A 12,474-nucleotide genomic window follows, 5' to 3' on the forward strand; every position below is an offset into this window, starting at 1 on the left:
CCAAGCCCACACCTAGTAATTCCACTAGCAAGCATATCATGTTTGCTGGTTTGCCCCAGACACAGAACTCTTCAAGACTCAAGGCTTATTTTAAAACTACAGCTGCTCAAAGAGTGGCAGAACATCACCTCTGAGCAGAGATGATGCTGCTATTTCTCCTCTTCCTAATGGGTCTATCAACTGAGAAGGCGCAGACATTCAGTCTTCCTTTGGGATGTATGAAAATGTCAATTAAAAAAAAAAAAAGTGCTGCTTTATCCTTCTTAGCAAGGCCTGCCTCCATCTCTATTCATGCAAGTTAATACCTTTCAGATCACTTCTGCTTTGAATACAGTCTGTAAACGACTTCCTCTGCAGTCCTGCCTTAAACACCAAAACAAGATGCAGCACATTTTCAACTTGAAGCCAGTTCCGCCTCTCAGGCTCTTTCCTTCTGCTTTCAGTTCTTTTAACCCTTCAAGCCTACACGTGGCCCCTCCGCACGAACTGCCACCTGAACAGGAGGATTTCGTCCTCTCCGGGATCCCTTCCTGGCCTCATCTCCAGCCCCTTCCCTACAGCCTCTCCAGAGCCATTTTTCTGGATGCCACTGAGTAGGAACAGCAACTATTTTTAGGCTGCGCCTGCACTAAGCGCAGAGGAATGTGCCTGGGAGCGGGGCTTGCCGGGAACAGCGGCGGCGGGCTGAGGGCAGGCGCCTACCGCAGTCCCACCGGCGCTGCGGCACAGCGCTGCCCGCGGCACACGGAGCCCATCACCGATCAGCGACCCCGGGCCCAGCCGGGGCAACGGCCCTCGGGAGCCGAGCGGTCGGAGCCAGGCTGCGCGCCCCGGCCGTACCGCAGCCACCGCCAACCACCTGTGACCGCAGCCTCGCCCTGCCCGGCTGTTCCCGCGCACCGGGCCCCTCGTAACGCCGGGCGCTGGTGGGGCTGCGGCCCGCCCGGGGTCCCGCACCAGCGCGCCCCTGCCCCAGGGCCAGCGCTGCCGCCTTAGGGCCGAAGCCAGATCCCCGGACCTGGCCTGGCCTTGCTTCCTCTCCTCTGACCGCCAAGCACGGGCCCGGCTGCCCCAGCCACCCGGGGGAAGCCGCGCAGACCGCTTTCGCGGCGGGGACACGGCGTAACCGCGGCCGCCCCCGCTCCCCTCAGCGCGGGGCGGGCCGGGCTGCAGCGCGGGGTCAGCACGGCCCCGCGCCCCCTCCCCCCCCGCCTTATGTAACAGGCGGGCGCCGCCATTGGCCGGCGGGGCTGGGTCGCGCGCCAGCAGGGCCGGGCAGGGCGGGCGCCGGGGGCGGGGCCGCGCATGCGCAGTGCCGGCACCCGCCGTCCCTCCTCCTCCTCCTCCTCCTCTCGGGCAGGCGGCGGCGGCTGCTGCGGGGCCGCGCGGAGCCTTCTCCACCCGCTCGCCAGGGCCGCCCAGGCCGGACTCCCAGGCCGGGTGAGCGGCGGTGCCGGCCCCCTTCGCGCGGCGGGGCGGCCGCGCCGGCTGCGGGGCGGGGGGCGCGGGGGAGCGGGCCCGGTGGTGGCGGTGGCGCGGCAGAGCAGGCCCGCCCCGGGGGGGAAGGGGGCGGCCCGGCAGCGCGGCGCGCTCTGCTCCCGGCCTGCGGCGGGCCGGCTCCCCGCGGCCGGCGCTCCACCGCCGGGGCCCGCTTCCTTCCTCGGGCCTTCCCCCAGGGCACGTGGCGCGGCCGGGCCGCCCCCCGTCCCGCGTGGCCCTGCCGGGAGCCGCGGCCTCCCGGTGCCCTGCGCGCCTCAGGCCGCCCTCGCGGCGGTGCCGGGCGGGGGCCCGTTGCTGCCCCTCAGGGCCGAGCCGCCCGGGCACCTCAGGCTGCTGTTTGTTTCTGGAAGTGACAGCGGAAGCAGCTGTCGGTGTCCCGGTTTAGGACTTGAAACTCTCCGCTCCGGTTACTTACAAGGAAATGATACTGCGTGAGGCGTTAGCGGGCCGCTGGCTCCAGCCTCGCTCCCCTCTAACGCCCGTGCTGTTGCTGTTCGCATTTGGCAGCACGTTTTTCTGTGGTGTTGGGCTTCCTACGTATGATTTCAGAACGGCAGGCCGGTTTGCTGCACTCTCTGAGGGTGTGCCTGATGAGGAAAACAACACTTACCTGTGTTGTGCAACTAAAATACAGATTTAGCCTCCTAGATGAAATCATTCTTTCAAACGAACTTTGGGATTATTTTTTTCAGTTTCTTAGAATAGCTAGTCCAAATAGGCTTAATTTTTCAGTAATTGAGTATTCCTTCTGTGTTTTTCAGCTGTGTTCGGTGTAATTTGCAGTATTTAAACTCTCAGATATTTGGTCTTGGGCATCACATGGAGGCTGGTATTTTTAAGCAGACGTTTTTGTTCATGTTTTCTTGTTTAACTGAAACTAGCAGTTGCCAAATACGTACAGGCTCAGTGTGGTTGCCTGTTGCAGTGTACTACTTAAGAAGTTCTTATCAGGGGACTAAAATACATAGTAATATGCAAACACTTTATGAAAAAAAAAAATATTATATCTGAGTATTTTCTGTTAGAAGCCCCCTGACTTCTGGAGGATTATTGTAATGCTGGTAAAATAGAACAGAATAAAACCTGCAGTTCCTTCTAGTGTATGCAAAGCTATTGGCAGTATCTCTTCTTTTTTTTCCTTTTTTTTTTGAATGGGAATCTAGTGTTCATGTTGAACCATGCTGTACGTAAACAGTGTGAGGCCCTGACTGGGGTGTTTCAGAGTAACCGTAGCATACAATGAAGCATAGGCTGGTATTTTTAGTCTTATTAATGTTCAGTGCTGTATCTTAGAGACTAACTGTTGAACGCCACATGTATTTCTTTACACTTGTTAATGATGTGTGGGTTTTTTTGTGTTCAGTTTTGTTAGCCATATGGAATTTTAAATTCCCTTTTAGAGAAACCGGTGGGGAAAGAGGAGGGAACACTGAAGATGTAGTGTAATACTTCTGTAAAGGATTACATGGTGGTGTTATATACCGTGAGAGAACTGGACTGTGGCCTGAGAGGTTCCTCTCAATCTGCGGGAGTGTTTCAGGTCTTGGGGCCATCTTTGCTGCATGTCAAGAAAGTCTTGCAATGCTGAATTTCCAGATGTTGATGTTTTGTAGAAACTTCATTTTCATAATGATTTTAAGGGGTTGTCGTGCATATTTACTGGAGGTCAGTCTTTGTTTGGATAGGCCTTTCACCCCCTTGCAGTAGAAGGCTGTCTGCCCTTGTGGAAAGGACAGCATGACAGACCTGTTGTAGTCACACAGCGTGTCTCCTGACTACCAAACAGCAAATGTCCAGCTTGTGTGGAAGGGCAATGACTAACCAGGCAGCCTCCTGCGAACGTTAGGCTTTGCTAGGTGTCCTGAAAACAATGGACTTCACTAGCTGTCCTGTGCTTGTATAGTAAATCTTGTGCTTCTGTGAGAGCTGCACAACTGGATTGTGTGTGGGCTGTGAGGGACTGTGAGAAAGATAATAGTAGCAAGTGGGCTGCTGGGTTATATAACCACACTCTGAAGCCTGCTCTGTTGGTGCGCCCAAATCCTGCCTGGTGACTGCTCTGGGGGTGGGGTGCAAGCTGAATTGGGTGTCCTAGTGGGCTGTTGTAAAATGTGCTGTTTTGCTGCTCCCTGAAATGTGATTTTTGTATCTCGCTTTTTCTTCTGGTGGACCTTCTAATGGCATACAGCAATAGTGTTTGCTTCCTTTATGCTCTTGTCTATATATGGAGTAATGGCTTCTGGTGAGGGTGATTTTACTACTTTTTAAGAAGTATGTATGTGTGTAAAGTTGGCTGAAATTCAAAAACAACAGCCACCTGTAAAAATAGCCTTGAATAAAGAGGGGTGACCTATTGCTCTTGGCATTCCCAACTCCAGAGCAGCTCACAAGCGCATACACAAGAAGATAGTAGTCCAGCTTGACTAATACTTTGATTTGACTTTCTTGGAACCTGTTTCAGGTTCCCAGAAATAAAGGTTGAGTCTTAAGCTTTAAAAAAAAACCCAAACCAAACAAACACTAGATTTTATTGTACCTGTGGAAATAGAGAATAAATTTCTATGCACTGTAAAGGAAGCTTGTAATTATTCTGACTATTGAAAGCACTTTCTAAAAGTAGACCATGAAGCTTTGTAGAGGAAGAAACCTTAGAATGGCCTGATAATTTTGATGCATATTTTAAGAACTATACTAAAACCACACTCTTTACATAGTAAAGAGCTTGAACAGATGTCTGTTGTATATGAATTATAGGAGTTGTAGGCCTTATGGACAGAGCTCGTGACTGCGTCATGCTCATGGTTACGACTTCTGAGTCAGCTAGCAGCAGTAGTTTCTCATGTTTGTAGACTAAATGTCTTCTTTTTGTTTGTAGATATGGCTCGTGGACAGCAGAAGATTCAGTCACAGCAGAAAAACGCCAAAAAGCAAGCTGAGCAAAAAAAGAAACAAGGACATGATCAGAAGGCTGCAGCCAAGGCTGCCTTGATATATACCTGCACTGTCTGTAGGGTAAGAGGAACTGAAGACAAAATACTATTGTAGGCACGTCTGTCTTCCAGCTTAGAGCAGAATTTTTAAAAGATTAGTGGAAGCTAAAATACTTCTTAAGGGGCTGTTTAGCTTGTTGCTATAAGCATTTGCTTCTGTTATGTGACTTCTTACAGATTACTCTTTGTATTGAGATAGGACAAAATCTGAGAGGTCATGTACAGATCTGGTTTGGGTAGTTATCTTGCCTTTTGAATTGCAGGGGTCTGCATGTGCTGTTAGTATGATGTATAAGATGTGAAAAGTGTGAGATCACTTCCTGTTTAATCTCCAGATAGAAATATTTCTTCTCTTTGTGATTGAATTGGTCAATCTTAGAGTCACTGGTTATCAATGTTAATGTAGAGAGGAAACGCGGTAGTGCCCAAAGCTTTAGTGTAAATTTGATACACAGTACCTTCTACTAGAATAAATTACTTGACAAGAGAACAGAAATGTGAGCACTAATCAGATTATACTTTCCTTTTGGCTGGTTTTCCTGAATGTGCTTGTTTTGGAGCTGAAGGATAAACTTGCCATTTTCACTTAAATGGCCAGTCCCAAAATAGATTTGTCACTTTGAATGTTTTAAATAAGATTCCAAATTAAGGGCTGCTCACTTAAATACTTGTAACTAGCTCCTCTTCTTGTGGATCAGGCTGTAGCAGCAATCGCTTTGGGCAATTGATGCCTGCAACTGTGTAGCAGCAGTGGTCTGGGATAGCTTGTGCCAAGTAGAGAATCAGTCTACACCACAACTCTTTGGCTTATTGATAAACTAAAGAAATAACTTCCCTAAAGGTTCGATTCTGAAAAGGGTAAACATTGGTCTTTTAGCTGTTGAAAAGGAAAATGGTAAGGAGGTAGGTTTTCCACCAAACCAACCTGTGAAGTGTAAGATCTGCAGGGAAATTTCTAGCAAGAATAATACCCTTGAGGAACGTGCCAAAAAGAGCATGATACTGGTGCTCAGAAGCACCTCTCTGAAAAACTGAGGTTAACTACTGTCTTACTCTGCAGCTAAATTAATGGTACTTCTGTCACTGAGTAGACAGTTTGCTTCAGGAAAATGAAAATAAAACATAGCAGAGAACAGGTTTTGTAGTAGTGTTGAACTCTTGTACTGTGCATAAAGTTAAATGTCTCTCTTTAATCAGACACAAATGCCGGATCCCAAGACCTTCAAACAGCACTTTGAAAGCAAGCATCCTAAGACTCCACTTCCTCCAGAATTGGCTGATGTTCAGGCGTAAAGTTGTCTACAGGTCATTACCTTAATTTTTAAATGATTGTCTGAGAAAGGTGTATTACAAATCAGCTTTTTGCCACCAACAGCTGGGACTTAAAACTTGCTGCTTTTCCTTTAATATGAAAATTAACTATAGGTTAAAGTTACACCCCTGAACTGTTACACAGGAGAAGCAAGTTAATACTTACATAGGTGAAATGGCTGTGGCATTTCACTGTGCCTGGACTTTTCTTTAAGAGGGATTAATGTTATTTCAAATAGCCATCCTTAGAGTTGTAGGAATACTTTATTATTTAGTTCTTGCTTTGAAATGTTAGGTTTTGCTTTGAACAGAATACATATAAGTTAAATCTGTCTGTTGCTACAAAACATGTAATGGAAGTAGCTGTTTACAGCAATTGAGCCTTTTTGTTCCTGAAGCTATGCAAGTGAATGCAGATTTTTCTGCATTCAAAACTTAACCTCTGTGTTAACTATAGGAAGAGATTTTCCAGTCGCCACTTGTTAGGCTGTAACTGGAAGTGGTTATAATAAAAGGCTGAAATAAGGTGAAAAGCAGTATTAAGGTATTTCATTCACACAAAGGTAAACAGCATTGTGTAATGGTTCAGCTTAACTGAGTTATTCTTGTTTTTTATAGGTGAAATCATGGCACCTATTGACTCTTCTACTGTCAGACCTTACATAACAAACCTGCAGCTGCTTTTCTAAAACTGTTGATCAGCAAAAATGAAGGGGCTACAGAAACATTCATATTTTTATGCTGTTCCCTCTTGGGCTTCATGCAAAGACAATTCTGTGTAAATGTACAGTTGTGCCCTATTTGGAAATCCTGAAAAATCAGTCCATACTTGTTATAAAAAATTTTTTACAATTGTAATTATATTGATGTTCATATTGTGTAAAATAACTCATTTAATAAAGTAGTACTTTGATTTTACAATATCACAGATTAAATCATTGTAGAAGTTCTGTTTCAACTTTCTGCATTATCTGCCTTATAAAATCATAAAAAAGACAAAGTGGAATTCTCCCCATCCTGCCAAAACCCGAGCAGTATCGTTCCACTGAAAGTAATGTACATTACAGTAAATTAATCTTAAGTGAAAAGGGAAGCTGCTCAGATTTACTGTTCTGTGTGCTGCCTGCTTGAGCCTGGTCACTAATGGTCAAGTTGTTGGCTCAAGGTGCAGCAGACTCCCTAGAAGCTGCATGAGAATCCTGAGACTTCCTTCTACGTTTTTGTCCTGTGTATTGGAGTCTAATACTGCAAGCCATTTCCAATGGGATTCCTTTACCGTGAGGGATCATGTTCCTTGAAGTCATGCACTGGAGAGATTCTGGTTATGCTTGTTATCCTTTGTATTTGGTAGATGGCTGAGGAAGCTGAGAGAGGTGGCAGGGTTGAATGCTTATGGGTATGCTGGCTTGAAAAATGCTTGCGAATACTAGGTTAAAGCAACTCTGCTCTTAGTTGAAAATTTGATTTGAAAAATTTTTTTAATGATATTTTGAGCAGTCAAACCCTCAAATGCGTCTGGTTATTTCAGTAGCAACTCTTCAAGAAATATGCAAAATAGCCAGCCATTAATAACCTTCTGCACAACCAGCTTAAAATAATAAGCCTGTTGGAAAAGAGCCAAAGTAACTAAAATAATACAGCTACTTAAAGAAATCGGATGTGATTAAAGTTGCATTGACAAGAAAAAGCTGGATAATAACTCTGGCCAAGAACATTGAGCAGCTAAACATAATTTAAAGTGTTTTGGGCTTAGTTGTAATCCCAGATGTACAGTACAGAAGTAGTGGAGTAACATCTGAATGGTGCTAGAAGGTCTGCTATACAAAATCCCATCTTTGGCATTTGGAGGGGGCTTATTTAAGAGCTTTAGTTTTGACCTTGCAGTAAGAAGCAGTACTAGAATTGCTGTGATTTACTGAGGTTACAATGGATGTAAAAATTCTGGCAGTCCAAGTAACCCTTGCTATGCAGCCGGACTGTACATCAGACCTTCAGATGGCTTCCTAAAATCTAGGACCATAGTCTCAAAGACTCATTCACTTAAAAGAATGCACTTGGTATTTTATTATATAAAGTCAAAGCCTTTGTCTTCATCCACTCATTTGCTCTTTATTGAACTACTTCTGTGAGACTAGCTTCCTGTCCTCTTTGCTGTGACAGTATCTCTGTAAATACTTTGGCATAAAGTTTCTCTGTATTATAGTCACTCCAGGATAACCTGTATACCACTTAACTTTTATAAATAATGTTGTTCTCCTCTCAGAGTAATCCACTACTGCACTTGTACACCTGACATAAGAATGTAACGCTTCATTTATTTTTCTTTAATGTTATCGATACATATATCCTGACAAACTGGCTCCCACAAGGCAAGAAATCTGCTCTCAACCTTTGTGCTGTATGGGGGAGATACTTAAATGTTCCAATGCTGTAGTTTGTCTGAAAATACGCTGAGTGCAAATGGATAAAGATGTGTCTTGCACTGATTGGTAGTCTGGTTTTACTTTGGAAAATGTTCTGGGCTGTATCCCTATAGCTTGGTCCTGAGGTGAAGTATATGTTCTGTTCCTTCAATTCAGATTGTGTAGCATTAAATAAAAAGTTTTTGTTTCATAAACAATCTCTCTTAATGAGCACCGAAGAGCTGGAAAGCTGCATCGCTAGTGGGATGGTTAACTTCAGTTAGAATTGTATTTTCAAAACTTTATGATGTTTGAGTTGAAAATACCCTGTGAAACAACGGGGCTCTATGTATTAGGAGGCAAGGGTAATCCTCAGTTCAGTAAGATCCCCAGCTGCAGTAGCTGCAATCTCAATTATAGAAATAAATGAAAGCTATGACTGAATTGTTATAAAGGCTTTATAAGTGTAGGGGGAATGCTATACTAAATGTGGAAAATGTCCTCATTTTAGAATATCTGCAAAACTCCCTGGATCTAAAAGGTTAGAGGAGGGACTAGGAGTTTTCCATCGTCTCGTCCTGATCTGAAGGATGGCACCCTGTTACCTGGCTAAAGACACAGTTGTGCATTGTAATGTGTCTGATTAAAGAGAATTTAAAAACTAAAACGTAAAATGTCATATTTCCTGTCTGCTTTTAAAAACAAGTATTACTGCACTTAGAAAATTAATTTCCTGGCTGTGGACAGGCCTGGAACTTGAAGCTGTCTCACTTTACAAGAAAGAAAAATAGGCATGGAAAGTTTCCCAAGAATCCCAGAAAAAGGTTCATCTTTGTGCAGGGACAGCATTAAGGTAAAGGGTTCTTATTTGTCAGTGTGGGCATCAGCTGTCGTGGATACTTGTGGAGCAACAAAGAAGTGATTTTGTATTTTCAGAAGCCCAAATCTCTTCTGGGAACCTCCTTAAGTGGCAGCTGAAATCACATTTTAAGCAGGGCTTAGAACGTTCTGAAAAAAAGCGTCGCTTTAGATCCCAGAGTAGAAGTTAGTACGTGTGATTGTGATGAAGCCATCTCGGGGACTGCTGGGTTATCAAGAACAGTGCGGCAATTTGTGTGTGTTAGGCTAGCTTCTGTACCTCTATCTAAGGGCTTCTGCTTTCTTGCTGTCAAAAAGCTGAGTGAAAAATCTGAAATAGAAGTTGAAGATGGTTGCTATGTACCTTTAAGGACGTGGTTGACTTTATGCAGTGTGCTTGAAATGTACCTGGAGACTATCCCTTGTGCTTATTTGCTACTGAGCTGAAAATGCTTCAGCTCAAGTAAAGCTAATGACCATGGGCTGTTTGCAAACCACATAGTAATGAAGGAATTTGTAGCATTTCTGTAAACAATAGTGAACTGTTTTCCCATCTTAATAAGATGGATCAAATGTCTTTTATCATCAAATACTGATAGGCTCGAGGTCTGTTTTAGCCCCTTCTTAACAGAAACAAGTTGGGAAGTATTTAGTTGTACTAGAAGTGTGGTCTTCCCAAGGTTTGACCAGTAAACTGGATTAGTCCTGCAGAATCCACAAACAAACCAAAGGTCAGCTCGTGTTTCTCTCTACCCAGCCCCATTCTGCTGTGTATAGCTGGGGGCCTCCGATTTCCCTATTTAGAACTTTACAGGTTTCACAGTGGACTTTGAATTCAGCCCCAAAACTCAGCTGTGGACTGGTATTCAGTACGTGATTTTTCATACTCTGTAGCATCATCAGCGATGTTGCTCTAGTCCAGACAGTGGGAGGGTGTCGAGTTCTGTCTCTGGAATTTTACTGTCTGTTTTGGGCAATATTGTCCAAATTAATTGGAATTTTTTTAATGCATTGTCTGTTGTGTTATGGTTTTTATGTAGATATGGCACAATACAGACTCACTAAGGGAGTTGTGTTATCTCGGAAGCTTTCAAAAAAGGTGGAATAGCTTGGGTGTATATTTTACAGTCCTGCTGTATGCCTTTTAGGATTGAGGTTTCTGAGAAAGGAGGAACCTCTAGTTGTTCCAGCACTGTTATCTGACAGGAATCTGTTCAAGCAGGGTGTCAGCTTTTTCAGGAAATAGAGCACAGCTTTCCTTTGAAAAATACTGTCGCGTAAATAGATAAAGGTAAAGTCCTTACGGCGCTTTGACGGCATGGCAAACATACTTGCGTGTTCCCTGTTGGCAGCTGTTACAAAATCACAAACGGTGTGCAAAAGATCACTGAATGCTGGAGCTCTTTCAGAGGAGTAAGGACTAAGGGAAATCTCAAAAAGTTATCTAGCCCATCTCCTTGCTCTGAGATCGGATTAAATCTGCCAAGGCTGTGACTGGAAGTGTTTCTCTAACTCTTAAATGCTTCCGATGGAAGGGATCCCACGATCCTGTCAGCCGCCTGTACCACTGTTGAGCTGTACAGCTGGAGAGTTATCACAGCAAGAGTTTATCCCTGCGAGTTAAGTCAATTCTTATTGGCAATAGATGTGATGGACAGTGCCCTCCTTTGAACATCGCCATCATATTATTCTGGTCTTCTCTCTTAAGTAAACCCAGTTAATTGAATCACCTTTTATAGGTCACTTCTAAGTCTACCAATTGTTAGTGCTCTTCTCTGGATCCTCTCCAGTTTGACTGTGCTCTTCAGTCATGTGGGCCAGATTGTGACCCAGAGCGCTGTCTGAGGCTGCTGCAGAACAGCTGGAGCAATTGACTTCTGGCACTTCCGTACACTAGTACTGTTAACACACGCCGGAATGCTATTTGCCTTTGTGCAATGGCATCACGTTGACTCGCATTCAGTTCCTGGTCCTCAAACATCCCAGATCCATTTTGGTACCACTAATAATCTCCATTTGGTGCCTGTTTAGTGCCTGCATACCTGTTTCTAATGGTGGATCCCAGACCAAACCTCTCAGAATACCAGCATTCTAGACCTGTCTCCTATGCTGTTTACAGTTCATCCAAGTATGGTATCATGAGCAAGTCTTGCAGATGGCTTCTTTTACTCTATAGTCTGAGTTGTTCACGAACACGCTGATGGGAAAGATCCCGGGCAAATCTTTGCAGGACCTGCTTGAGTATCGTGCCAGGTTCCCAGTAAGCCTTTGGCAGTTGCTTTTTGAGAGTGTTTTGTAGTGCTGTGGTTCTCCTTATGGCCGGTATAGGATTGGAGCCCCATATTCCACCTGTGAGGACTTGGCAGAATGACAGCGTCAAAGGCCTTTACAGCGACAGGGGGATTTGGGATCTTGTGCACCTGCAGCCACCGGGCCAGTGTTCACAAAGGAGGAAATGGATGGTCGTGGGGAACAGCAGTACATTGTTCCTGACAGATCTGTGTTGGCTGGCTGGTGCTGGGTTACTTTTCCCTGTGCGCTTAGGAAGAAGATTGTATAAAAATTATTCTAGCTTTTTTCCAGGTTTAGGTTGACTGACAGAGTCCCCTTCTTTTTAAATCCCTTGTTTGTCCCACTGCTCTCCTGGACTCTTTTTCTGTGCTGTGTGAGGTCTCAAAGAGCAATGCTCATGGTCCGCACTGACTCGGCTGATTGCTGGAGCATCCTAGGGTAAGAGTAATCCCCTATTGCCAACTTGAATGCCATCTAAGTCCTCCTAATACTTCAACTTACTCTTTCAATTTCTTAACATGCTTTGTTTAGTTAACTTTTGACTGAAGTCAAAAGTGCTGTTTATTACTTACTTGTAAATCTTATCTTTCATTTTCTTTCCTTCCTCCGCAAGTAATGTACCTACATGCCTTGTTTCTGCCTTGTAGAACCTCAGCTGGTTTTTTTACTCTGCTCAAGAAGGTGTTACTTTTGTTGACTTTTGAGCCATCTAAAAACCCCAGTTGCTTGTCTGGCTCTCAGGATCCACTCTAATTTACATTTACAGCACACCGCACAACCATTAGGGCCAACCCTTCCAAAATTCTTTTTAGGTTTGGGTTTTTTTTCCCACGGTTTGCCCATTGTGAAGCTATCAGAAGCTATATATACTCTGTCCTGATGAGTTCATGGTCCCGAATGTGCCAGAACTGTAGACTTTCTCATTGAAGTTGGAGCTGTGCTAAGTACTTACCCACATGTTGGCAGTGGGAAAGATACTGCAGACCGGGCAGGCCTGATAAATCTGGATGTGCAATAGCTGTTATGCTGCATATGAAACTCTATAGCACTAATTAGAGTAACTGCTCGAGTGACTTTTCACCAGACATCATTCTGACCATTTCTTCCTCTGGTTTTCAAAA

At 44.7% G+C, this 12,474-nt stretch overlaps 1 protein-coding gene across 1 annotated transcript; it reads left to right on the forward strand.

Moving 5' to 3' along the window:
* Positions 1-1,298: 1,298 nt before the first annotated feature.
* On the forward strand, positions 1,299-6,724 carry ZNF706 (zinc finger protein 706). The gene is made up of 4 exons (XM_056331761.1): positions 1,299-1,440; positions 4,376-4,512; positions 5,688-5,795; positions 6,420-6,724. The coding sequence occupies exons 2-3, from the start codon at positions 4,378-4,380 to the stop codon at positions 5,781-5,783; spliced, it is 231 nt and encodes a 76-aa protein (XP_056187736.1). The 5' UTR covers positions 1,299-1,440; positions 4,376-4,377; the 3' UTR covers positions 5,784-5,795; positions 6,420-6,724.
* Positions 6,725-12,474: the final 5,750 nt, after the last annotated feature.

The sequence above is a fragment of the Falco biarmicus genome, chromosome 3, assembly GCF_023638135.1.
Source record: "Falco biarmicus isolate bFalBia1 chromosome 3, bFalBia1.pri, whole genome shotgun sequence".
Taxonomy (NCBI): domain Eukaryota; kingdom Metazoa; phylum Chordata; class Aves; order Falconiformes; family Falconidae; genus Falco; species Falco biarmicus.

Excerpts from the sequence above, each read along its gene's own strand:
- ZNF706 (XM_056331761.1), top strand. The coding sequence starts at position 4,378 with ATGGCTCGTGGACAGCAGAAGATTCAGTCACAGCAGAAAAACGCCAAA. Across the intron at positions 4,513-5,687 it reads ATACCTGCACTGTCTGTAGG|ACACAAATGCCGGATCCCAA; the intron begins GTAAGAGGAACT and ends CTCTTTAATCAG.